Source organism: Scyliorhinus canicula, chromosome 26 (genome assembly GCF_902713615.1).
Source record: "Scyliorhinus canicula chromosome 26, sScyCan1.1, whole genome shotgun sequence".
In the NCBI taxonomy this organism is placed as follows: Eukaryota; Metazoa; Chordata; class Chondrichthyes; order Carcharhiniformes; family Scyliorhinidae; genus Scyliorhinus; species Scyliorhinus canicula.
In genome coordinates, this window is record NC_052171.1 from 17,012,205 (window position 1) to 17,038,394 (window position 26,190).

At 47.4% G+C, this 26,190-nt stretch overlaps 1 protein-coding gene across 1 annotated transcript in view; it reads left to right on the plus strand.

Annotated features, from left to right (window-relative positions):
• The window catches only part of LOC119957315 (cytoplasmic polyadenylation element-binding protein 2-like), a 53,766-nt gene that overhangs the window by 2,737 nt on the left and 24,839 nt on the right, over positions 1-26,190 (plus strand). The window contains exons 2-3 of the mRNA XM_038785184.1: positions 12,883-12,973; positions 22,931-23,098. Of these exons, the coding sequence (XP_038641112.1) occupies positions 12,883-12,973; positions 22,931-23,098 (259 nt within the window). The remainder of the gene's footprint in view (positions 1-12,882; positions 12,974-22,930; positions 23,099-26,190) is intronic.

Genomic DNA, 26,190 nt, shown 5'->3' on the forward strand with positions numbered 1-26,190 from the left:
TCCTAGCTCTGTTCAGCTGTTGGTGGATCTGCAGCCTGTCAAGCATTTTCTGGGGTTCTTACAGATTTTGCAGGGTTCTGTATTTTTAAAAAAAATTGTAAGTGTGTGGAAGAGAGTTCTGAGCTGTCTGTTTTAGCTGGCTCTCATTCCCTGAAGTAAAGGGATGGATTGATATTATTGTATTTTGTTTTTGAAGGCCTTAAACCTGGACTAAGATATCACTCTGGCTTGCGATGCTGGGGAACAAATTGGAGGGCTGCAGATTGTTTATCCTTGTAAACCTCGTTGAACTGGTGGGCAAAGCAGGCTGAAATTAGCAGAAGGACATTTGCAGAAGTGGCACGGTTTTGGGAGCTGTGACCTTTTTTTGAGGTCCAGGGTAACTGTGCACAGACCATGTGGGGAAAATGGAGGAAGTACTGGTGAAGGATCAGCTAAGAGGCTGGACCCCAATCGGGTTCAGCCCCCCCCATTAACGGGGGAGGAGGTGGTTCACTGGGAGCAACCAGAATCTCCGGATGTAGAGAAGGTTGCTGAGATATGAACATAGAAAAATACAGCACAGAACAGGCCCTTTGGCCCACGATGTTGTGCCGAACTTCTGTCCTCGATTAAGAACAAAGTAATCCACATCCCCTCATTCTACCGTAATCCATGTACCTACATGGGTATAATCTGACTGTGATCATCTACCCTTCTCATTCCTTCTGGCACAAGATGCCCTCCCACGTTGTTGAAAATGGGCAGCTTGTGTTATAACTTGCAGATTTGGCCTCGCAGAAACATTTTCAGCAATGTCTGCTTCGTAAATGAAAACAGAAAACCTGTTTCTCTCTCCGCTGATGCTGCCTTGCCCGTGTATTTCCAGCACTTTCTGGGGTTTTTTTTTTGTTCTCCATTTCTGGCATTATGCTTTTCGATTAGTGCCTTTTTACGAATTGGTTCCAGGTCAGCCGGCCGCCTTGAAAGGGGAGTGGGGGGGTGTCTTGGAATGCTGGCAATCTGACATACATTTACTTTGTCGTTTCCTTTCCTTGCATCTTGCTGAGTTGATTGGAAGGTGCTGCGGGTGATTCATGGGGACAGGTAGCTAAATGTCCTGTGGCTCGGCCACACATTCCCTTTTGCAAACTGTGAGCGGACTGGATGCAGGGTTGTTGTTTCCCTGGCTGGGGCAGGGGGAGGGAGGTCTAGGACAAGGCCAGTCACTGTCTCGGGGCGTAGGCCATTTGGGACTGAGATAAGGAGAAACCTCTTTACTCAGAGGGTTGGTGAACCTGTGGAATTCTCTACCTCAGAAGGCTGTGGGGGCCAAGTCATTCAATACATTTGAGAAGGTTACAGATTCGTAGACTCTGAAAGGGACAGGGGGAGAGCGCGGGAGTGTGGGTGTTGAGATCGAGGATCTGCCGTGATCATGTTGAATGGCGGAGCAGACCCAAAGGGACAAATGATCTGCTCCTGCTCTCGAAGTTTCTTTATTGTAATCTGGACAGCGACTTGAGGGGGCTGGGGTGGGAGGGCATAGGAACTGAACCCAGTGCACTCCAGAGCGCAGGTCACTGGATAAGGATTTGGGAACATGAATCTTGGCTTCCTCTACCCAACTCCTGTGAGCAAAGACATTATTTATTAACTCCACTGATTGTTGCTCCCTAATTGGAGGAGTCTTGACCGAGTCCAGAGGGTTGAACAAGCCACTTGACATGCGTGTGGAGTTTGGAGGCAAAGTCTTTTTTTCTGGCAACAAAATTCTGAAGAAAGGCAATTTGCATCAATGGTTTGATTGCTGCTGGCGGCCATTCCTTCAGCTGCCTTGGCTTAGCTCTGGAATCTCCTTCGTCAATCCTTGGGGCACCTCCACCTCTCCTCCTTTTTAAGATGTTGCTAAAAGTCCAAGTTTCTGGTCACTTCATGTCTTCTCATATGGCCAGGTGTGCAGGTTTGCTTGATAATGTTCCTCTGAAACGCCCTGGGGATGTTTCAGTGTGTCAAAGGTGTCCCGTGAAGACATGTTGTCGTTGCTTTTAGAATCTGCCGTTTGATCTTGGTTTTGCTGTATTTTGTGGGAGGGAGTGGGCCTCAAACCCACGATCTCATTGGGATATTTGTGGGTCCGGGTTGAGGCAGCCTCCATAGCACCTTTCCTGACCTTTGCATGTCTAATCAGTACTTTACGGCCAATTGAGTATTTCCGTTTTAAAGTAAGTGTGAAATGTGAGAGCCAATTTGCTCTCAGCAAGCTCCCACAAACAGCCATGAGGTAGTGACCGGAGAGTCTGTTCTTGAATTGGAGCCCAGGGTGACCTCCTCAAATCCTCTTCAAAATAGGACAGTGGCATCTTTTGTTCACGCCCGAGAGGGAAGACGGGGGTCTCAGTTTAATGCCTCATCTGGAAGATAACGCCCTTGGATTTTGGTAGGGCTGGGGGAAAAAATGAAGATCCCTGTGCACCGGTCGTGCTGTGGCACGTGCCAGCCAAGGGCAGAGCAGACTGGTAAAACATTCAGATGTCGATGGTGACATCATGACGGTTTGAGGAGGTACAGCGGGAAATTGAGCTTCTCTGCCAACATACCTTGAAGGTAAAATTGGTGCTTCTGGTGTTAAATTAAGGGCAAGTGCAGGGAAGCAGAAAATAAATCATTCCAAAAAAAATCGGAGGGTTGCGTGTTTATTGTATGCAGTATCTCGCCAGAAATCTGAAGGTCAGAGGAAATTTTCTCCAGCTCCGTCTACCAGAACCCGGGGAGTAGGAAACACAGGTGTTTCAAGGTGAGGGAGGGCTGCTTCACTGCAAAGTGAATTACGTGGCCCAGAAAGATCATAGCTTGTCCCCCTCCCCCACCCTGTCTGAGCCGAACATCGCTACCTGCTGCTGAATGAGTTAGTTCCAGAGTGATGATGCGTGGGGCCCCTGGGCTAGTGAGGGGGCCACTCCGCTTTGCTTCTGATCCCTGCCCATGATTCCTGGCATGAGTGAGCATTGGCGAGGGCAGCTCTGGGCTTCGCCGTGATGCCCCTTGCTGGGCAAATTACCAGCTGCTGCTGATTGCCTTGGCTCCTGTGTCAAAATGGCCCACTTGGATCAGCTGTTGTCCAGGGACTAGATTCTTTGTCACCACCGTCCCCCCGTCCCAGCCACTTCAGAACTCTTATCCATGTGGTCAAACCCCTCCTTAGCCTCTGCCCTCCGTTTAGGCCACCTCCTTCAGATCTCTCAAACTCCCAAGAGCATTTCCCTCTTCCATCTCTGGCCTCTTTTGAGTAAACCCCAATTTCTCTGACCCAGTGTTGGTGGCTGTGCTTTCAGCTTCTCGCCCCTAAGATCTGGGATTCTTACCCGTCAGGCCCTCTGTCCCTTCCCCAAACATCTCTTTAAAGGGCAGCGCGGTAGCATGCTGGTTAGCATCAATGCTTCACAGCTCCAGGGTCCCAGGTTCGATTCCCGGCTGGGTCACTGTCTGTGTGGAGTCTGCACGTCCTCCCCGTGTGTGCGTGGGTTTCCTCCGGGTGCTCCGGTTTCCTCCCACATTCCAAAGATGTGCGGGTTAGGTGGATTGGTCATGCTAAATTGCCCGTAGTGTCCTAAAAAAGTAAGGTTAGGGGGGGGGGGGTTGTTGGGTTACGGGTATAGGGTGGATACGTGAGTTTGAGGAGGGTGATCATTGCTCGGCACAACATCGAGGGCCGAAGGGCCTGTTCTGTGCTGTTGTATGTTCTATGTTCTAAAACTCGGCTGAACAGCTGGCTTAGCACAGTGGGCTAGAACAAGGCCAGCAGCGCGGGTTCAATTCCTGTACCGGCCTCTCCGAGCAGGTGCCGGAATGTGTCGACTAGGGGCTTTTCACAGTAACTTCATTGAAACCTACTTGTGACAATAAGCTATTATTATTATTATATTTATTAACTCCTGTAAAGCACCTCTGGATGCTTCACTACAAGGTGCTCGATAAATATAAATTACTGACAGATCTCCTCTGCTTGAATAATTTTGACACCATCCAGTGCAGTTTCCCCACTCAGCCACTGAGCGAGGTTATAACAACACCTACTCAATCGTAAACCATTTCCATCGATTAGACCTGGAATACTGGGCCCAGAGGTCCCAGTCCCTAACTCCTCTGGATTGGACTACGGACTACGTTCCATCTGCTCGGGTACAAATAACCTAGTTATCTCAAATGAAGCAACGGGGAGCTCTTGCAACAGAAGTAATCAGCGTTTGACATCACAGCCAAGGTCATGCAGCCTAAATTTAGGGCCTTAAAATGAAGGTTTGGTAGTGTTTACAATAAAACATAGAACTTCCTGTGCTAAAGTTGCTGAAAATGCCTGCATTATACTGAGCTGCCAGCACTGGATAAATTCTTGGTGTGAGATTTTCACTTGTCAGCAAACCGCTCGAGACATACATCGGAGCCAAAAACCTTTTAATAGCAGCAAATGTGGCAGCCACATGAGATTTAAAAGGGAGTCGGTGCTTATTTAGAATGGAAGAGTTAATCAGATAAAGGCAAGTTGTGTTTCAGGATTTTTTACGACATGTTGTTGGAAGATTTGCCTGTTTAGGTTGATGAGGGGTCTATAATAAACCAAAGAAGGTGTTTGAAAAGGTGTCCCACAGAAGGCTTCTTGCAAAAGCTCAGGCATATGGCATGAGGGCAAATGTAACAGCACGGAGAGAAAGTTGGCTGGCACACAGGAAACCCAATCCCAGTAAATGGGTATTGTGCGGAACAGTTGAAAGAAAGGAAGGACGAACGAACTTGCATTTGTATAGCGCCTTTCACAACTTCTTTTGCTTTGCAGCCACTAAAATACTTTTTCAAGTGTACTTTACTGCTGTACTGTAGTAAGTGCGGTAGCAAGTTTGCACACAGGAAGCTCCCACAGACACCTGTGTGGTAAAAGGGTGAAACGGTGGCAAAGTCACAGTATCACGGGACTGGTAATCCAGAGGCCCGGGCGATGGTCTGAGCAAATGGGTTCAAAGCCACTGCATTTCGACTCGTGGAATTTGAATTCCGTCCATAAAAACTAGTAATTCCGAGCTGGCCTGGGTGAGAGCAACCACCGTTGTCGTCCGAGTTAAACACCCACCTGCTTGACCAGAGCCATTTGGGGAAGGGAATCTGCCATCCTTGCTTGGTCTGGCCTACCTTCTGTGACCTGTTTGGGTCGGTCCACTTGTGTTGGCAACTTCCAGAGGTGGAGACAATTCCACCAGAGGGGTGGCAGGGACGAGGCCGAAGCTGTTCGCACCTGATGCCAAGAGGACCCGGAGTGAAATAGTCAGATAGGTAACGCATCCTAATTCAGCTTTGAGAAGTGTCACGGTTCAGTGCATAGGGAGGAAATGAGCAGGAAGACCAAGAGGTTTAAATACAAATTCCCTGCCATTCGAAAGCAACACAAATTGCACGTGGATGAACAGGCAAATGTTACTTCAAATACAAAGGTAAATTTCACTTTCAACAGTCACTGCAACAGATTCATTTTACTTAACCACGAGCGTTTGCGTCATTTCCCACACAATTGTGGCATTACATTGCTGCACAGTTCCACAAAATGCTGTTCTTTATTCATGCAGAGGGTAGGTCAGGAGTCCTCTCTGTCAGCCTCTGAATTTCACAGGTACAATTCTCATCAGCGCAATTGCATGAAGCCTTTCTCCCTCAAGTCACATCAGTCCTGGTGATGTGGATTCCCAGAGTTCATTTTCAACTCATCAACCAGTAATGTCCCAGTTCTCCGTTTAGCCACTTCCGCGAAAACACCCAGCTCTTCAGTGTCTTCAACCTATTCACACAGTGTACCAGGTTTTAAACCTATTTAGCCAGCTCAAGAGCTCCTGGGTCCCGTTCTGCTGAACAGAAAAACTGAATGATTGGGTTCTTTTCCTGACAAGAATTCTCTGTTCTTCCTGTGCCTTTCTGCGTTCTGTTGTGTCTGTATCTGCGCACTGATCACCTTCTGCTTATATCTGCAGCTCTCGTTTGTGTTTGCGAGGTTTTACGTATTTGGATAATGACACTCTGGAACACTTGTTAAGTGAATTCTGGTGTGTTCTCTCTCTCATCCCTGCTGGTTCACTGTTTCTCCCTCTATCTTGCATTACATCTCTTCCTTGCATACATTACTACAGCAGAGCTCCAGGAGAGTCAAAGGAGCAAATATATAACGCAAGCCACACAGCTTTTAGAACATAGAACAGCACAGTACAGGCCTTTCGGCCCATTTGCATGAAGCCTTTCTCCCTCAAGTTATATCAGTCCTGATGATTCGGCCCATTTATCCTAATCTAAGATCAACCTAACCTACACCCCTTCAATTTACTGCTGTCCATGTGCCTGTCCAAGACTCGCTTAAAAGTCCCCAATGACTCTGACTCCACCACCTCTGCTGACAGTGCATTCCACACACCCACCACTCTCTGGGTAAATAACCTACCTCTGACAGCTCCTCTATACCTTCCTCCAATCACCTTTAAATTATGTCCCCTTGTGACAGCCATTTCCACTCTGGGGAAAAGTCTCTGGCTATCCACTCTATCCATGCTTCTTATTACCTTGTACTCCTCAATCAAGTCACCTCTCTTCCTTCTTCGCTCCAGTGAGAAAAGCCCTGGCTCCCTCAACCTTTCTTCATAAGACATGCCCTCCATTCCAGGCAGCATCTTGGTAAATCCCCTCTGTACCCTCTCCAAAGCATCCACATCCTTCCTATAATGAGGCGACCAGAACTGGACACAATATTCCAAGTGTGGTCTAACTTGGGTTTTGTAAAGCAGCAGCAAAACCTCGCGGCTCTTAAACTCAATCCCCCGTTAATGAAAGCCAACATACCATACGCCTTAACTACCCTATCAACCTGGGTGGCAACTTTGAGGGATCTATGTACGTGGACCCCAAGATCCCTCTGTTTCTCCACACTTCCAAGAATCCTGCCTTTAACCCTGTATTCAGCATTCAAATTTGACTTTCTCAGCTGTTTTTCTGTTGGTACTGTTTCCAGGTCACGTGGACCAGTATTTCTTCTGACCCAAGAAAGGTTCCAGTGATGACTTTAGAACTGATGCACAATTGAAGTAATTTTCAAATATTCGTAAAAATAATTACAGATTCCACAAGACCTTTCAAAATGACCTATTTTCTGAGTCACAACAAAGTATTCTTGAAGTGTAGTTACTGTTGTGACATGGGAAATGCAGCAGCCAGTTTCCGCACAGCATGATCCCACAAACAGCAATGTGATAATGACCAGATGATACCATTTTAGTGATGTTGGTTGAGGGGATGGTTCTTGGTCACAGGCAATTGGGTCTTTAAACTGCTCAGGGGCTCAGCACCTCTGCCTCCCTCAGTTCATGCTCCAATTCTAATTCCTCCCAATACTTCCAAAGCAATAATAGTAAAATTGTACAAGGATGTTCATTGTTGGGAGACCCCGCTATCGGCAGGCTAGGGAGGTTGTAGAACGCGTAAAGCTTGGGTTCAAAGTGTTGCTCAAGATAGTGCTTAGTTACGAGTGGAGATGTGAGGTGCAGGGACCTGGAGGTTTATATAATTGGTTCTGGGTTTTGGGAAGTTGAATCGGCAAGGACGATTCTTTAGTTTATGACTCAAATGAGGGGTCACTAACGCTAGAAAGGCATTGAGGAGAGTGGTTCTTGGCCATCTGCTTAGCAACAATGGACCCCTGTGATGTATCAATCTCTGATCTGCCCTGCATGTCTCTCTCCATAGCCTTGTCTCTCACTTGCTTCAAATATACTTCTACCCATTCTATTTTAAATAGAACGATGCAATTTGGTTTGATTTTATTTTGTTGCAACAAATTGCCGGTAAAGGCACAATGTGTCGAGTAGGCTGCTTTTGGTGTTTGGCTTCCTTCGCGAGCAAGCCACGTGTGCTGTTGGATTCCTGCATTGGTTCTCACTTCCAGGGGAGTTAGTCAGGCAAAGCTATGGAGGCACAGTGGTTTGTTCCGGTGTGAAAGAGTCAACTGCAGGATCAGTCAGGGCTAAGACCCCAATAGGTGAATGCCCCACTCCCATCGTGATGGCTTTCCTTTTTGCCTCTTCAGGTAGAGCTGACAAAGCGAAGCACTGCATCCCGTTGCCACTAATACTTGGCTATTTCCTGGACCTGCAGGCAGGCTGCACGGCATTCAGGCCAGAATCGAGCTTGGACTGGATTGAGCATAATCTTCGGAACTGGGCCTAACATTTCTGGCCTAACATTTCTGCAAGACAGTATGGGAAATGTGTCCTGTGACTAGTCACAGGAAGGAGTGAGGGTTAGACTCCCACATGGGAGGAAGCCATTAAATCCCTCAAACTTCTACCACCTTTTGCCTTTCTAAGGATTTCCTAATTTTATTTCAGGAAGGCGGACTCGGCCTGATTTTTATACCGTACCCCTTGCGTTCAACGCGATCCCCGAGCAGGGAAATGATTGCTTTCAATCTACCCCATTGGTTCCTCTGTTGAGAAAACGCCGAGAGATCAGGCCATCCGAGACTGGGGACTGTGCGATGAGAAAGAAATCATTGGCAATCTAGTTGTGTTGCATGTGGCTGAGCGGGCAGAACATGGTGGAATTTTTCATCAAGGTGGAGAGTGGTATAGCTGATTCTGAGGCCAGGGTCCTGAATCTTAATAAAGGAAACTACGACAATATGAGGCGCAAGTGGGCTGTGATAGGTTTGGAAACGTTACTGAAAGGAATGATGGTGGACAGACAATGCCAAACATTCAAGGAGTGCATGAATGTCTAGAGCAGAAGTAAAACTGCAAAGTTTACCGTGTGATGGTTTCCAAGGGAAATTAGAGATAGTATCAGATCCATGGAAGAAGCATACAGGTTGACCAAGTGATTTTGGCCAGGATAAACCACAAGAGAAAATACTGGACAATCTCAGCAGGCCTGAACTGTGGAGAGATCTATCACTGGCCCTCTATCCAGCCCCCTCTCCTCAACATTATCAATCTGACCCTGTTTTCAGTTCTCCAGCTTTGACAGAGTTTCCAGACTGGAAACGTCAGCTCCCTTCTCTCTCCACAGATGCTGTCAGACCTGCTGAGATTGTCCAGTATTTTCTGTTTTCGTTTCAGATTCCAGCATCCGGAGACATTTGCTCTTATGATTATGGCTGGGATGAACATTGCCCAGGAGATATCCTTGCTCTGCTCAGATTCAAACTTGCCCTGAGATCTTTATTATTCACCCCCGAGCGGACTGTTCTCTCGTTTAACGCCTCGCGTGAAACATCCACTCCCTCAGTGTTGCACTGGAGTATTAATCTGGATTCTTTGCCCAAGTGTCTGGAGTAGGTTTCGGGATCATGTCTCACTTGAATGAGAGTGATTAAGTTGCAAGAGGATACAATTCGCTCAACCAGGTGCATACTGCCTCTCTGCAGAGTGACCCAGTCCGTCCTGTTTCGTCCTGCTCTATCTCCATAGCCTGATAAGTTTATTTCCCTGAAGCACCCATCCAATTTCCTTTTGAAATCACTGATTTTTCACCAACTTGGTAGGCAGTGAGTCCCAGGCCATTGTCTCGCACTGCAAGAACAAGTGCTCCCTCACATCCCGCCAATGCCTTAAATCTGTGCCCCTGAACCCTCGCACCTGCAACGAATTGGAACAACTTTTCTTTGTCGACCTTCTGTAAATCTGCCACAATCTTGGACGCTACCAAAAGTCTTTTCCAAGGGGAATAACTCCAGCTTCTCCAACCTAACCTTGTGCTTCAGATCACTCATCAGCGGAATGATTCTAGTGAATCTCCTCTCGAGGACCACTTACGGCGAGGCCACAGCTGGGGTACTGTGTTCAGTTCTGGTCACTGCACTAACTATGTGAAGGAGAGGAGGGTGCAGAGGAGATTTACCAGAATGTTGCCCAGGATGGAACATTTTCGCTGTGAAGAGAGGCTGGATAAATTCAAGTTGTTTTCTTTGGAGCTGAGAGGGCACCTGATAGATGTGTATAAGGTTATGAGAGGCAATGGGTACAGGGTGGATCAAAACAGCTGTTCCCCAAGGGTCAATAATCAAGGGGGCATAATTTTACGATGAAAGGAAATTCTCTCTCTCTCTTTCTCTCTCTCTCTCTCTCTCTCCCCTCCCCAGAGGGTGCTGGGAATGTGGAATGCACTGCCCTGGGAGGGTCGTTGAGGCACAACCTTTAACAAGTCCTTAGATAAGCATTTGATGTCAGAACATTCAAGGCTATGGGCCATGTGCTGGGCAATGGGATTAATGTAGATTTAGTCATTTTTTGCCGGTGTAGATGATGGGCTGAAGGGCCTCTTCTGTTCGGTATGATTCTGTGTATGATTCACTTTGGAAAGTGGGGCAACCCATACTGGACACGCTGCTCCAGCTGTGGCCTCATCAGGGCTTCATGATGAGAGCGCTGCCACGTTGAGTCACGTTGCTCCTGTGGAGTCGTTGCCTCCCTGAGCAGACGTTAAGGTCAGCCCTTGTCCAGCGTCACCCTGGAAGTAGAATTTATTGCCTTTTCATCTGAGTATCTTGTTCCCAATGACTGCAGTCTCTATTAGCTCTGTCACTCCTGGCTTGCTTCAAAGATATGTCTTCAGAGGTTTGAAAGTTAAATTAGTGGTTAGGAAGCTGAAACAGGGTGGGGGTGGGGGGGGGTTACCATTGGCCTGGGCAAAGGCCCTGTTTGGGTGGGGGCAGGAGGTAAATAAAGCAGGATATTTGGCAGGTTCTGTGTTTCTGATCAGAATTATATCAGTTCCTGACCACCTCACCCCCTTCCCCCTTTACAAAAAGCTGTTCATAATCCGCACTATCCCTCTGGCCATGGTAAAACAGCCCGTTGATAATCACAGAATATACTTGTACGTCAAGAATGGGTGAGGTATCAGATCATGCTGGCTGCTTGTGTAACCATAACATAAGGATAAGGTTACAGCACAGAGGAGGTCAGTTCAGCTCATCCCACTCTGGCGTCCTCTCCCCAGGTGCTTAATTCCCGTTGCCCAGATTCAACCTGCCTCCGCCACACACTCTCCACTGTTACCCAGGCAATTAAAAGACGAAAAGAAAATAGTGTGCACCTTCGGCAAGTGTACAAGGGTGGAATCTGCAGAAGAGGCTGCGTGAGAAGTGCTGGAGTCATTGCTCCTGTTGGAAGAGAGCTGGCCGGTGTTGGGTTCTTTTTCTTCATGCTCTGTAACCTCTTCACAAACTCTGCCAGATTCTATTCTTCACCAGTGACTCAGCCACTTTGCTCTGTGTCAGAGGGTGCATTTCACAGTGTGCTGTATGATGCTCCCTTTCCATTCATTTCCCACCGTCTGCGCATCGCATCATTCAGGTGGTGGCATAGTGGTATTGTCCCTGGGCTAGTAATGCAGACACCTAAGCTACTTCCCTGAGCACCGAGGTTCGAATCCCAACATGGCAAATGGTGCAGTTTGAGTTCAACAATAATCTGGAACTAAAATTCTGATGATGGCCATTGATGTCGTAAAAAAACTTAGCATGTCTTTCAGGGAAGGAAATGCCGTCCTTATCTAGTCTGGCCCTAATGTGATTCTAGATCCACAGCAGTATGGCCCTGTGAAATGATCCAGCAAGCCACTCAATTCGAGGGCAATTAGGGATGGAAATTAAAATGCTGGCCCAGCCAGTGATGCCCACAATCCCGTGGATGAATACAAAAAAGGGCGGCACGGTAGCGCAGTGGCCAGAACTGTTTCCTCACAGCGCCAGGGTCCCGGGTTCCGTTCCAGCCTCGGGTCACTGTGTGGAGTTTGCACATTCTTCCCAGGTCTCACCCCCCCACAACCCAAAAATGTGCAAGGCAGGTGGATTGGCCGCACTAAATTCGCTGTGTCTGCTTGGGCTTCCTCCGGGTGCTCCGGTTTCCTCCCACAGTCCAAAGATGTGCAGGCTGGTTGCAGTTACGCCCTGGTGTCCAGAGACGTGAAGGTTAGGTGGGGTTGTGGGGACAGAGTGGGCCTCGATCGGGTGCTCTTTTGGAGGGTCGGTGCAGAGCCAAATGGCCTCTTCCTGCGCTTCAGAATGGTTAACTTGTGTTCTCTCTCTCTCTAAGAGCAGCTCGTAGTTCCCCTTCCTCATCTTTCAGGCCTGCAATTTTACTCCATTATCAGATAATGATCTAGTTCTCTTTTTGAAGGCCATAATACTACCTTTGACAATCACGCTCTGAGGCAGCGCATTACAGATCCAAACCACTTGGTGTGTATCTTTTAAGAAAGCTTTTCCTCGTGTTGCAGCTGATTCTTTTCATTCACACGAAGGTGTCCTCTGGTTCGCAGTTTGGCAGCAGTTTCCCACTCTGCCTCGACCCCTTGTTATTTTGAACACGCAGACACTGAAAGGTGACCTGATGTGTGTCCTCGTGATGCTGACAGGGGTAGATGTGAGGAAGATGTTCCCGCTTGCAGGCGAGACCAGAGTTAAAGGCTGCAAATGGACGACCGCTCATCAATCTGACCGAGAATTTGGGATGAAGCTGATTGTCCACAGGTTGGGTTCTGTTATTGAGGAAAGTAAAAGTAACTGCGCACCCAGGAATTGACTCTTGCCATCCAGGCTCCCACGGGAGAAAAGGCCCATTTGCTGGACACATTGGGGAGCTTCAAGCATCCATGGACCTTGACCCCAAAAGTCAGCAATCCCAAGGGAGGAGAGGAAATAAAGAAAGTTTCCACCAAGAACGGTTTTGCTGTACACACTCCCCTTCAGGAATGTGATATCAGCGCTGCTTGGTTACATCTCAGTGAGTGGATTGTAACTTTTCTTGTGACCTCTGAATTGTTCCCATCTCCTTCCTCACTTTAATAGTTTCTTTTTTTCATGTTTTTCCTTTGCAGGAATGGACACACCCGTACGATACATTCAACATGCACTCATTGGAGAATTCCCTGATTGATATCTTACAGAATGAACAGGAACCACTCAAAGGTGAGTTTCATGACCATCTTGCCTTGTGTATTCCTCCCGACCTGCATTTCCCCCCCCCCCTTAAAAAAAAAAGAAAGCTTGGTTGGACTGGATCTTCCTGGATGCTGGCCACTAATGGTTTGCCGGCTCTGTGTTCACACACGCCTTCCGATACCCATTTCACTGCAAGGTGATGTACTGAACACGCAGGAAAGCTGAAGAAAGAGTTGCGCCCACATAGGGAGAAATGACTTGCATTCACGTAGCACCTTTCACATCCCCGTCATGTCCCCGAGAGATTTACAGCCGACCATGAAGCATGGCCATTTGTGCGCAGCAAGATCCCACCCTCAGCCAGTTAACCAGCTGTATTTCAGACTTTACCTCGTGGATTTGGCCTTGTGAAGTGTGGCGAGGTGGTGGCCGAGGGGAGCATTGTGGATCAGCAGTGTGAAACACTCATTTACAGCCAATGCCCGCACAGCCGCGCCACAACTGAAAGCAAGGTGGCAGCTCGTAAAGCGAGGGTCAGCAATGGGGCTCGTGGTGGGGGTTTAATCCACAATTTTCTGACTTGACAGAGGAAGGTGGCAGCAGTCGGGCACAGTTGATTCCCCGTGGAGAAACCAAGTTGGAATGCAAACCGGATGTTGATGTTGCCTGCACGGACCTAGACCTTGCAAGAGAAGACCATTAGGTTTTCTGAAAAACAAAAGCCTGTCAAAGATTGTCTATTTAGGGCAGCAGGGTGGCGCAGTGGGTTAGCCCTGCTGCCTCACGGCGCCGAGGTCCCAGGTTCGATCCCGGCTCTGGGTCACTGTCCGTGTGGAGTTTGCACATTCTCCCCGTGTTTGCGTGGGTTTCGCCCCCACAACCCAAAGATGTGCAGGTAGGTGGATTGACCACACTAAATTGCCCCTTAATTGGAAAAAATGAATTGGGTAATCTAAATTTATAAAAAAAAAAAGATTGTCTATTTGCGCTCATCAGGGTTCCTCGCAAGAAATTACCAACAGTAATAGTATAGATTGTTGCTTCCCCTGTTACTGTTGTAAATCTCTTCTGATGAGTGCAAGACAAAAAACTTTGACGGCATGACTCCCTTTTCAGCAATCTCCTTATGATTCTGACTCTAATACTCCTGTACGACCAGCAGACCATCAGGTTTGTTGAAAAATGTTCCCACATTCCCAGATTCTGATTAGGTTTGAATTAATAGAGTGAAGAGCTGGTAGTGACATGATCATCAAATGGCGTCTCTTTTGTAATGTGACGTCTGCTCATTTGGAAGCAGTGAACTGCAGAAATACGAGCGGCCCACTGAGCAATCTGGAGAGGTAGAGAACACTGCTGCAGTGTTAGATACCAGACTGTTGACAAAGTTGTCAGGGGAGGTTGCTGCATTGCCTGCTTCTCCATGTTTCCAGCTTCCCGCCTTTAAGGCTTTAAGATTGTTATAATTATTATAAGATTTGGTCTGGTTAGAGGAGGGCTAAGGCAGCCACTCCGTGTGGAGCCTTCTCTGAAGGGCTCGGGGTGAAGTACTGGCCCAGTTAGATCACAAATAGGACGAGAGGGCTGTGGGCAGCGTTCCAAGTTCCTGATGGCTGCTCTCGACCTGCCAGGAACAACTGTTTGACTGTGCACAGCACACAAACAAGGGAGGGATCAATCTTTTGCTTCCCTCTGCAGTATATGTAACTGTTGTTTCAGTATGTACATCCCTTTTGTGGCTTGGTGACCAGATTTGAACACAATGCTCAAAAAGTGGTCTGACATTATGAAGCCCGAGCATAAGCAGTCTTCTACCCGTGTTCTCGGTGACTGAACACATGTTCAGTTTTTTTAATCCACCTGCAGCTTGCCCTTGGAAGAAATAAGAGCATGTGGAGGCCAGTTGGTCCTCTGAGTCTGCTCCCACAACTCGCTAAGAACAGCAGTCGGCAACCTGTGGCCCATCAGGGTTCTGAGTGTGGCCCGCAAGATGTTGCCCACAGGTAGAGTTGCCACTTTGTACTGATGTCTGTCTGCCTTGTTTTTGCCTGACTGGTTTGACTGATTTCCCAGGTGAAGTGAGGTGCATGCTGATTGCTGACAACATTGACTGTGAGAGCCGTATACATACTCTGCGCCCAGTCAAGCGTAAATATTTCTTTTGTTTTGACCATGTAAAGTTGATAGTTCTATTAATATATGACAGAGGTCATGGTACATGTTGGGACCAATGACATGGGTAGAAAGCGGGATGAGGTCTTGCATAAGGAATTCAGGGAGCTAGGCTGCAGACTAAAAAGCAGGACCTCTTGGGGGTTGTAATCTCTGGATTTACTCTTCAGTCCCACCGGCTAGTGAGCATCGAAATATGAGAATAGCGCAGATGAATGCGTGGCTTAAGAGTTGGTGCAGGAGGTAGGGTTTTAGATTCCTGGAATATTGTGACCATTTCTGGGGAATGTGGGACATGTGAAATGAAATGAAAATCGCTTATTGTCACGAGTAGGCTTCAATGAAGTTACTGTGAAAAGCCCCTAGTCGCCACATTCCGGCGCCTGTCCGGGGAGGCTGGTACGGGAATCGAACCGTGCTGCTGGCCTGCTTGGTCTGCTTTCAAAGCCAGCGATTTAGCTGAGTGAGCTAAACCAGCCCCAATGTGGGCAGCACGGTAGCATGGTGGTTAGCATCAATGCTTCACAGCTCCAGGGTCCCAGGTTCGATTCCCGGCTGGGTCACTGTCTGTGTGGAGTCTGCACGTCCTCCCCGTGTGTGCGTGGGTTTCCTCCGGGTGCTCCGGTTTCCTCCCACAGTCCAAAGATGTGCGGGTTAGGTGGATTGGCCATGCTAAATTGCCCGTAGTGTAAGGTTAATGGGGGGATTGTTGAGTTACGGGTATACGGGTTACGTGGGTTTAAGTAGGGTGATCATTGCTCGGCACAACATCGAGGGCCGAAGGGCCTGTTCTGTGCTGTACTGTTCTAATTCTAATTGAAGGATTGCTAAGTCGCCAGGACCAGATAGATTGTTTCCAAGGTTACTGAAGGAGGTCAGGGAGGGGACAGCAAATGCTCTGAGGATGATTTTCCAATCCTCACAGGGGAGGACTGGAGAAATGCAAACGTGGTACCATTGTTTAAAAAGGGATCAAAGGAAATGCTGAACAATTATAGACCAGTTAGTTTTACATAAGTGATGGGCAAATTAGTAGAATCAATCCTGAAAGAAAGGATTAACTATCACACAGAAAGGCATGGACTAGTCGGGGATAGTCAGCATGGATTTGTTAAAGGAATTTGATCCAATTCTTTGAGGAAGTGAGAAGAAGGGTTGATGAAGGTAGTGTAGTAGATGTGGTGTACATGAACTTTAGCAAGTCGTTTGACGAAGTCCCACACAGTAGATTGGGCAAGAAAGTAAAAGCCCATGGGACACAGGGCAGTGTAGCAAACTGGATAAAAAGTTGGCTAAGTAACAGGAAACCAAGGGTAATGGTCGATGGCTGCCTTTGCAATGCATTGTTGTTTCTTGTGATGCTCGGTGTTTGGACCCTTACTGTTTGTGTTATATTTTAATGACTTTTGACTTCAGCGTGGGGAGCATGATCAGGAAATCTGCAGACAACGCAAAGATTGGCCGTGTGGTGGACTGTGTAGATGGATGGACTGTGTAGAGGATAGCTCTATAATTCAGCAGAGGTATTCGTGCAGTATAGAAAGTGTAGGATGGAGCTTAAGAAAGCAATTCGAGCAAAGAGAGGACATGAGAGTTCTGGCTGGTAAAGGGTAAGGAAAATTCGATATTCTTTAAGTATATCAATGGGAAGAGGAGAACCAGGGAAAGAGTCAGGCCCATTAGGGACCAAGGGGACCTGTGGGTAGAGCCAGAGGACATTGGTGGAGTGTTGAACAAATATTTTAGGTTCATCTTCTCCCAAGAGAATGAGGATGCAGGTATGAAACTCTGGGAGAGAGACTGCAAGGTTCTTGAGCAAATTGACATGGGGAGTGACAAGGTATAGGAAATGTTGGCAGGCTTAAAAGTGGGCACATTGCCAGGTCTCCGGTTGTGTCCCAGGATGCTGAGGGAGGAGATTGCAGAGACTCTGATCCAAATTTTTAATTCCTCTCCAGCCACAGGGTAGGTGCCAGAGGACTGGGGCACAGCTGGTGTGGTTCTACAATTTAAGAAAGGTTGTAGATATAAGCCATGGAACTACAGAGCAGTGAGTCTCGGGTCAGTGGCAGGGAAACTATGGGAGAAAATTCTGAAGGAGAGAATCTGTCTCTATGTGGACAGGTAAGATTTGATGGCGGATAGTCAGCATGTTTCTGCCAGGGGGAGTTCATGCCCAACAAATTTAATTGAATTTGCTGAGGAGGTGATGTGGTGTGTAGATGAGTGTGCAATTGATGTAGTTTATATGGATTTCAGCAAAGCCTTTGAAAAGGTCCCACATGGGAGACTGACAAAAAAGGCAAATGCACATGGTAACTTGATGAGGTGGATTCAAAATTGACTGAGTTATAGGAGATAGAGGATGATAACAGAAGGCTGCTTTAGTGACTGAAAGCCAGTGTCCAGTGGTGTACCACAGGGATCTGTGCTACCCCCCTGTTGTCATTAAGATAGATGTGAGGTGTTTTGGGTTACAGGATGGACAAATGGGCAAGTAAGTGGCAGGTGAAGTATTACACTCTGCAAGGAGTAATTTGACAAGAAGGTATTCAATGAACGTCAAGACACTGGGAAGTTTTGAGGCACAAAGCGACCTGGGTGTGTTTGTCCCTAGATCTCTGAAGGTGGAAAGGCAGGTGAATATGGAAGTGAAAAGGCAGATGGGAGACTTGGCTTTATCAATCGAAGCATAGATTAGAAAAACAGGGAGGCCATGAAGATGGACAGAACTTTTGAGGCCACAGCTGGAGTACGGTGTGCAGTTCTGATCGCCACATTGTCGGAAGGATGTGATTGCATTGAAGGGGCTGCAATGTTATTTTCATTGGAGCAGAGGAGATTGAGGGGCATGGGCAGGGTGCTTCGGGAGTCGCCGTTCCCATGAGATGAAGGTTCAGTCACGAGGGGACACATGTTCAAGATGAGGAGCAGGCGGGTTGCCTCGCATCCTTTAAAAAGTACCTGGATGAGCATTTGGCATGTCATAACATTCAAGGCTATGGGCCAAGTGCTGGCCAATGGGATTAGGTTGGTCAGTCAGATATGTGTCAGTGCAGATGCAATGGGCCATCTTCTGCACTGTGTATTTTGGTGATTCCTTGAATGATTCAGCATTTTAGATAACTTGCAATGGAATATTCAGTGTTTATTTATTTATTTTTTTCCAAAATAAATTTAGAGTATCCAATTAGTTTTTTTCATTCAGGGGCAATTTAGCGTGGCCAATCCACCTATCTTGCACATATTTGGGTTGTGGGGGTGAGAGCCATGCAGACACGGGGAGAATGTGCAAACGCAACACCAACAGTGACCCAGGGCCGGGATCAAACCCAGGTCCTCAGCGCCGTAGGCAGCAGTGCTAACCACTGTGCCACCGTGGTGCCCGTTTCAGTGTTTATTTAATGTATTCCATCTTATTCAAGGGTGATTTCAATCGAGTTGCCTACTGAGATGAAGGAGGTTGACACTTGCAACCCAATCTTGGTCAGATGGTGATTGGCAGTGCTGCCTCATAGCGCCAGGGACCCGGGTTCGATTCCGACCATGGATCTGTGTGGAGTTTGCACATTCTCACCGTGTCTGCATGGATTTCAAAAGAACAAAGAAAATTACAGCACATGAACAGGGCCTTCGGCCCTCCCAGCCTGCGCTGATCCAGATGCTTTATCTAAACCTGTCTCCTATTTTCCAAGGTCTACTTCCCTCTGTTCCCGCCCGATCATATACCTGTCTAGATGCCTCTTAAATGATGCTATCGTGCCCGCCTCTACCATCTCCGCTGGTAAAGCGTTCCAGGCACCCACCACCCTCTGCGTAAAAAACCTTTCCATGCACATCTCCCTTAAACTTTCCCCCTCTCACCTTGAAATCGTGACCCCTTGTAACTGACACCGCCACTCTTGGGAAAAGCTTGTTGCTATCCACCCTGTCCATACCTCTCATAATTTTGTAGACCTCAATCAGGTCCCCCCTCAACCTCCGTCTTTCCAACGAAAACAATCCTAATCTACTCAACCTTTCTTCATAGCTAGCACCCTCCATACCAGGCAACATCCTGGTGAACCTCCTCTGCACCCTCTCCAAAGCATCCACATCCTTCTGGTAATGTGGCGACCAGAACTGCAGGCAGTATTCCAAATGTGGCCGAACCAAAGTCCTATACAACTGTAACATGACCTGCCAACTCTTGTACTCAATACCCCGTCCGATGAAGGCAAGCATGCTGTATGCCTTCTTGACCACTCTATCAACCTGCGCTGCCACCTTCAGGGTACAATGGACCTGAACTCCCAGATCTCTGTACATCAATTTTCCCCAAGGCCCTTCCATTGAATTTCTTGAATTTCTCTTGAATTTGATCTTCCAAAATGCATCACCTTGCATTTGCCTGGATTGAACTCCATCTGCCATTTCTCTGCCCAACTCTCCAATCTATCTATATTTTGTTGTATTCTCTGACAGTCCTCCTCGCTATCTGCAACTCCACCAATCTTAGTATCATCTGCAAACTTGCTAATCAGACCACCTATACCTTCCTCCAGGTCATTTATGTAGATCACAAACAGCAGTGGTCCGAGCATGGATCCCTGTGGAACACCACTAGTCATCCTTCTCCATTTTGAGACACTCCCTTCCACCACTACTCTCTGTCTCCTGTTGTCCAGCCAGTTCTGTATCCATCTAGCTAGTACACCCTGAACCCCATACGACTTCACTTTTTCCATCAACCTGCCATGGGAAACCTTATCAAACGCCTTACTGAAGTCCATGTATATGACATCTACAGCCCTTCCCTCATCAATTAACTTTGTCACTTCCTCAAATAATTCTATTAGGTTTGTAAGACATGACCTTCCCTGCACAAAACCATGCTGCCTATCACGGATAAGTCTATTTTCTTCCAGATGTGAATAGATCCTATCCCTCAGTATCTTCTCCAACAGTTTGCCTACCACTGACGTCAAGCTCACAGGTCTATAATTCCCTGGATTATCCCTGCTACCCTTCTTAAACAAAGGGACAACATTAGCAATTCTCCAGTCCTCCGGGACCTCACCCGTGCTCAAGGATGCTGCAAAGATGTCTGTTAAGGCCCCAGCTATTTCAACCCTCGCTTCCCTCAGTAACCTGGGATAGATCCCATCCGGTCCTGGGGACTTGTCCACCTTAAGGTCTTTTAGAATACCCAAAACTTCCCCCTTCCGTATGACAACTTGACCTAGAGTATTTAAACATCCATCCCATGCCTCTCCTTTGTGAATACCGATGCAAAGTACTCATTAAGAATCTCACCCATTTCCTCTGAGTCCACGCATAAATTTCCTCTTTTGTCTTTGAGTGGGCCAATCCTTTCTCTAGTTACCCTTTTGCTCCTTGTATAAGAATAAAAGGCTTTGGGATTTTCCTTAACCTTGTTAGCCAAAGATGTTTCATGACCCCTTTTAGCCCTCTTTATTGCGCGTTTGAGATTCGTCCTACTTTCCTGATATTCCTCCAAAGCTGCATCAGTTTTGAGTTGCCTCGATCCTATGTATGCTTCCTTTTTCATCTTAGCTAGTCTCACAATTTCACCCGTCATCCATGGTTCCCTAATCTTGCCATTTCTAGCTTTCATTTTCACAGGAACATGTCTGTCCTGCACTCTAATCAACCTTTCCTTAAAAGACTCCCACATTTCAAATGTGGATTTACCCTTAAACAGCTGCTCCCAATCCACATTCCCTAGCTCCTGCCGAATTTTGTTATACTCTGCCTTTCCCCAATTTAGTACTCTTCCTGTCGGACCCCCCTTGTCCTTGTCCATGAGTACTCTAAAACTTACGGAATTGTGATCGCTATTCCCAAAGTAATCACCGACTGAAACATCAACCACCTGGCCGGGATCATTCCCCAATACCAGGCCCATATTGCACCTTCCCGAGTTGGACTATTTACATACTGCTCTAAAAAACTCTCCTGGATGCTCCTTACAAACTCTGCTCCATCTACGCCTCCAACACTACACGAATCCCATTCAATGTTGGGGAAGTTAAAATCTCCCATCACAACCACCCTATTGCTCCTACATTTTTTTAATAATCTGTCTGCATATTTGTACCTCTACTTCATGCTCGCTTTTGGGAGGTCTGTAATACAGTCCCAACAATGTTACTGCACCCTTCCTATTTCTCAGCTCCACCCATAATTTCCTTCCACAGTCTTGATGTGCAGGTCAGGTGGATTGGCCACGCTAAATTGTCCCATGGTGTTATGGGGGGGGCGGGTAGGCCAAGGTCGGAAGTTCTTTCAGAGGGTTGGTGTAGACACGGTGGGTCAAACGGCCTCCTTCTGCACTGCAGGGATTCTTTGACTCACTAGGTTGTCCATCACTTGTTACACCTTTCTTGCCGTATTCCCATCTCCTTTGAATCCCTTGGTTTCCATCTGACTTTAATCTATTCAGCGCCTGAACATCCATGATCCTCCTGCGAATGGGTGTGAAGGTGAGGGGAAAAAAGGGAATGGGAAGGGAGGGTAAGGAATTCCAAAGGTTCTGTTCGCTTTGACTGAAGCAATTTCTCATCACATAGCTTTATGGCTGCCTCTTATCCCTGTTGTAGACTCTCCAGGCAGTATCGTAATGCATTATACATGATATATGATCTATCAATTAATATTACAACCCACCCGACATGTCCTGTCATGACACTTGATGGTTGGACAGCCTCTCCTGGACTTCTCATCAGGGAGCTGTTTCCTTCGAATTTCCTGTTGCCGTTGGAAGAGGCACTGGGGAACTTCCAAAGCCGTTCTGCGGCCTGAGGGAAATCTGTCCTGCCAGGACATGTGGTGGCCTCATGGTAGACTCTGACTGCCCTGAAGGAGCCATGCATCCCTATTGTGCTTCTCCTTGTCCAAAGCTGTCTAATTTAGTCCATTTCTCCTCTCGTTTAAATCAGCGACCACCATTCTTTTTTAAAAATAAATTTAGATTAGCCAATTATTTTTTCCAATTAAGGGGCAATTTAGCGTGGCCAATCCACCTACTCTGCACATTTTTGGGTTGTGGGGGCGAAACCCACGCAGACACGGGGAGAATGTGCAAACTCCACACGGACAGTGACCCAGAGCCGGGATCGAACCTGGGACCTCAGCGCCGTGAGGCGGTTGTGCTAACCACTAGGCCACCGTGCTGCCCTCCGACCACCATTCTTAACCTGTTTGCCAGGGGAAACGGTTCCTGCCACGCTCTCCATCAGAACCACTTGTTTTTGCGCTCTTCTTCAACCTTCTCGAAGGAAAAGAATCCAAGCTTTTCCCAGTTCTCCACGTAACCCCTGTCCCTCATCCCTGGATGTTCTCATCCTGGTCAGCCTCTTCGTATCCCATCCCAGCAAGAACAGGAACAACTTGCATTTCTGTAACAACCTTAGCAAGAGTAAACTCTCTGCAGGGGCCTCGCGAGTGCACTCATCAAATTAAGCTTGACACTGAGCCCCGTGAGGAGACATCGGGAATTAGGGCAAAATGTTTGGGAAGGGGGAAGAGTGCAGAAAGGTTTAGGGAAGGAATTCCAGAGCTTCAGGCCTCGACAGCTGAAGGCACGGCTGCCAATGGTGGGGCAATTAAAATAGAGGCTGGCATGGGTGGAGTGCAGGAGATTTGAAAGTGGTTGTGGATCGGAAACGGTTGCGGAGATCAGGCTGTGGAGGGATTTGAAAACAGCAATGAGCATTTCGTGTTGAGGCTCCACTTAACCAGGAGCCCGGAATATAACGTGGAATGATCAAAGCAAGGTTTAACAGTTGCCCATCTCTTTCCCCACTGCAGGTCGTTCAGCTTTGTTCCCGGTTGAAGACGGCTTCCTGGACAACAGCCAGGTTGATCAATCTTTATCTTCAGGCTTGAACTCTCCGGCTCTCAGTCAGAACGGCAAGCCAGGAGAACGGTATTCCCGAAAGGTTTTCGTTGGTGGTTTGCCTCCTGACATAGATGAAGGTGAGTGAACAGTCCTGGTCCATGGGACAAGTGTGACCTCCTTTTCCGAAGGGGTCGGGAGAATAGTCAATGACATGTAAAATTCTATCCTGTTTACCGTTGATGTTTGCGATATTATTTGAGAGGGCTCCTCCGTTTTGCTTCTTTGTTTCCAGTTAGAGAGAGTGTGCAACCCATGTGAAGGCTTCAATAACACAGGGCTAAATCGCTGGCTTTTAAAGCAGAACAAGGCAGGCCAGCAGCGTGGGTTCAATTCCTGTACCAGCCTCCCCGAACAGGTGTTGGAATGTGGCGACTAGGGGCTTTTCACAGTAACTTAATTTGAAGCCTAATTGTGACAATAAGCGATTTTTCATTTCATTTCAATATCGTGCCTTTATTTGAGAGACGAGCTCGCAAGCCACTCTGTCCAGTAATTAGCTTTTCCATCGACTGGCTGGTGGGGATGTGTGCTGGCAGGAGAAGGGTGCCTTTATTTGGCTGTGTGCAGACACCATCTCTTTAATCTTAGAACGCATAGAATGCCTGACCTCCTACATTGCTCAATGACAATAGAATTTTAATGTACAGTAGCTGCAATGTGGTGATGTGACTGGACTTGTAATCCAGAGGCCCTGAGTCACCCAAGCAGTTTACAAATTTAAATTCAATTCATTTAGGATCAGCAATAAAAGTAAGGATGTTGCTTGAAACAAATCCAGATGGTTCAGTGATCTCATTTTGGGGAAGGAACCCTGCCCTCCTAACTGATGTGTGACTCCAGACCCGCAAACAATCTTACCTGCCTTCTGACATAGTCTATCAATTGCCACTCGTTCATTGTGACTCGGTCAAAATCCTGGAACTCCCTCCTTCACAGTGCAGTGGGGTGCACCTGCCCCAGATGGGAGTGCAGTGGATGCAGCACACCACCATCTTATCAAGGGCAATTGGTGAAGAAATGCTCTCTCGGCCATGCATCACAAATTTGGGAGGATGATTTTACCCTCAAAGAGCAGAATGCAATGTCCAGGAGAATGGACCTCTGTTAGATCCACAACGTGACAACACAGCAACCTTTTAGCACAACCCATCAGCTCCAATATATACATGTCCCTATTCTCCTCTGTTTTAACTAGTTATCCATTTCTATCCGAGACACGGACTTCATGTTTGCTTGTGTCGAGAAACTTCCTGCCGTTAAGTGATCTGATCTAAATTGAGCCCTTGCAGCTCCACATAGATAAAGTAATATCCTAAAGAACTTCATTGTATCTTCTCCTAGCCTTCTCTGCGTGAATGCAAATATCCCCAGTGTCACAAGTCTTTGTTCGTAACTACTTTTGCCATCACAGGCTTCTGTGTATACTCTCTAGCTCTGTATAAATATGCAACTCTCATTAGAGTCAATGTGGGTGCATGTTTACCATAACTACGTTATGCTTTACTGTGTGAGACCTAAATGCCGTGGAGTTTTTTCGGCTACTGACCTTGTGCCAACATGAGCCTTTCAGTTTGGTCCATGTCTTTCCATTGAGCGTACGCTTCCATTCTGTTTTTACCCTCCCAAAACCTCTCACTTTTCCCAATTGAATTGCGTCTGTCCCATGTTCAAGCAATCCTTCCCAAATGATTCAACTCACCGTAGGAAGTGTCTGATTAACTGTAGACGACTTTCCGAGAATGGTGTGTCATTACAAGGAACTGTAAGAGAGAAGGTGGCAGCATTGGCGTCATGATTGTGGTAAATACAAGGCTGTTCCTCAGCCGACCCCTAACCCTTCAAAAACACAGGATACATTTTGCCTTTAGCTGCTTTGAAAGCTGACTGAAGAGTCAGTGCTTTGTCAGGTGGAGTTCTCGGCAATGTCAGTCCCACCTAAAAGACACGGGGCTTTAATTGTCAGTGGCAGTGATTGGAGCAGCAATTGAGCTAACACACTCTGACCTTTGCCAGTGCGGCTGTACCTTTCAGCAGTGGGTCAGAAGAAGGCGGCCTCCGCGGTGCTCGGCTTAGGCTTGCTGACGTAATTGAGGAGCGAGGCCGAACCTCAACGCGGCCTTGTTGGAGCCAGTGACGTCCAGACATGGACTGCTCAACTGTTAATCCGAAGATTTGAGATGCCGAGTCACCCACGGGACATGGAGTGAGATGGGAGGGGAAAGCTGCATTTATCCATCCCAATCTTTCCCCACTCTCCCGGAGGCAGCCAACTATCCGTGAAAATAAGTGCCTACTAAATCTAACCTCGTCTTTATACATATACACCTTCGAGTAGCTTATCCTAGTCAGGACCTTTAAATCGCGTGTTATTGTAGTCCCTCTTTGACCTTTTCCATCGGCCACTGCACAAGGGAAAATGAAACTGGACACTTTACTCTGGATCAGGCCTGAACAAGGCTTTGGATATTTGGTCATTCGCGCGCAATGATGTCTCACCCACCAAGTTGCCCTGATGCCTTCATTCAGACAGTTGAGCAGTAACAGCCCCAACACCAGGGTCCCTTGGCACCTCCTGCTCGCGACCAGACCCTGCAGGGAACCACAACTATTAATAACAGAATTTAGTCGACCAGAGTGTGCAGCCAGTTCCTTTCCCATTCCAGGAATAACCCCACAGGGCATCATCTCGGTGTGTAGCCTGTGCGTGGCACCATGTACGAATGGCAACTTAGAAATGAACAGACATAATCAGGTTAACTGCATCCACTAACTTTGTGACTCCTTCAATGACAGTCCACGGTACTGGTGAGATCAGGCCGCCTTGTCCTGCTGCTGTTATTCACTGATCCCCTTTCTGTCAAGGTGATGAGTTTGTGTATAACACCGTGTAGCAAATTGCTGACAGGCAGATCAGTCAAACAAATGCACTGATTAAAATTTTCCAGCTCTTGACCTATTGCTCATCTTCATCACTGGTGCCACCTGGACTTCTCCACCAACAGTGCCGAGGACCAGGGAGCTGTCAATTTAACATGAGCAAGCTGCTTGTAGAACAGAGGTCCCATTTCAAAGAGCATCCCTGGGTGAACAATGTCTGCTGATGTGGGTATCTCTTGCTGCACTGTGCATACCTCAAGAAACAAGTGCATCCTTCGACTCATCACCAGGA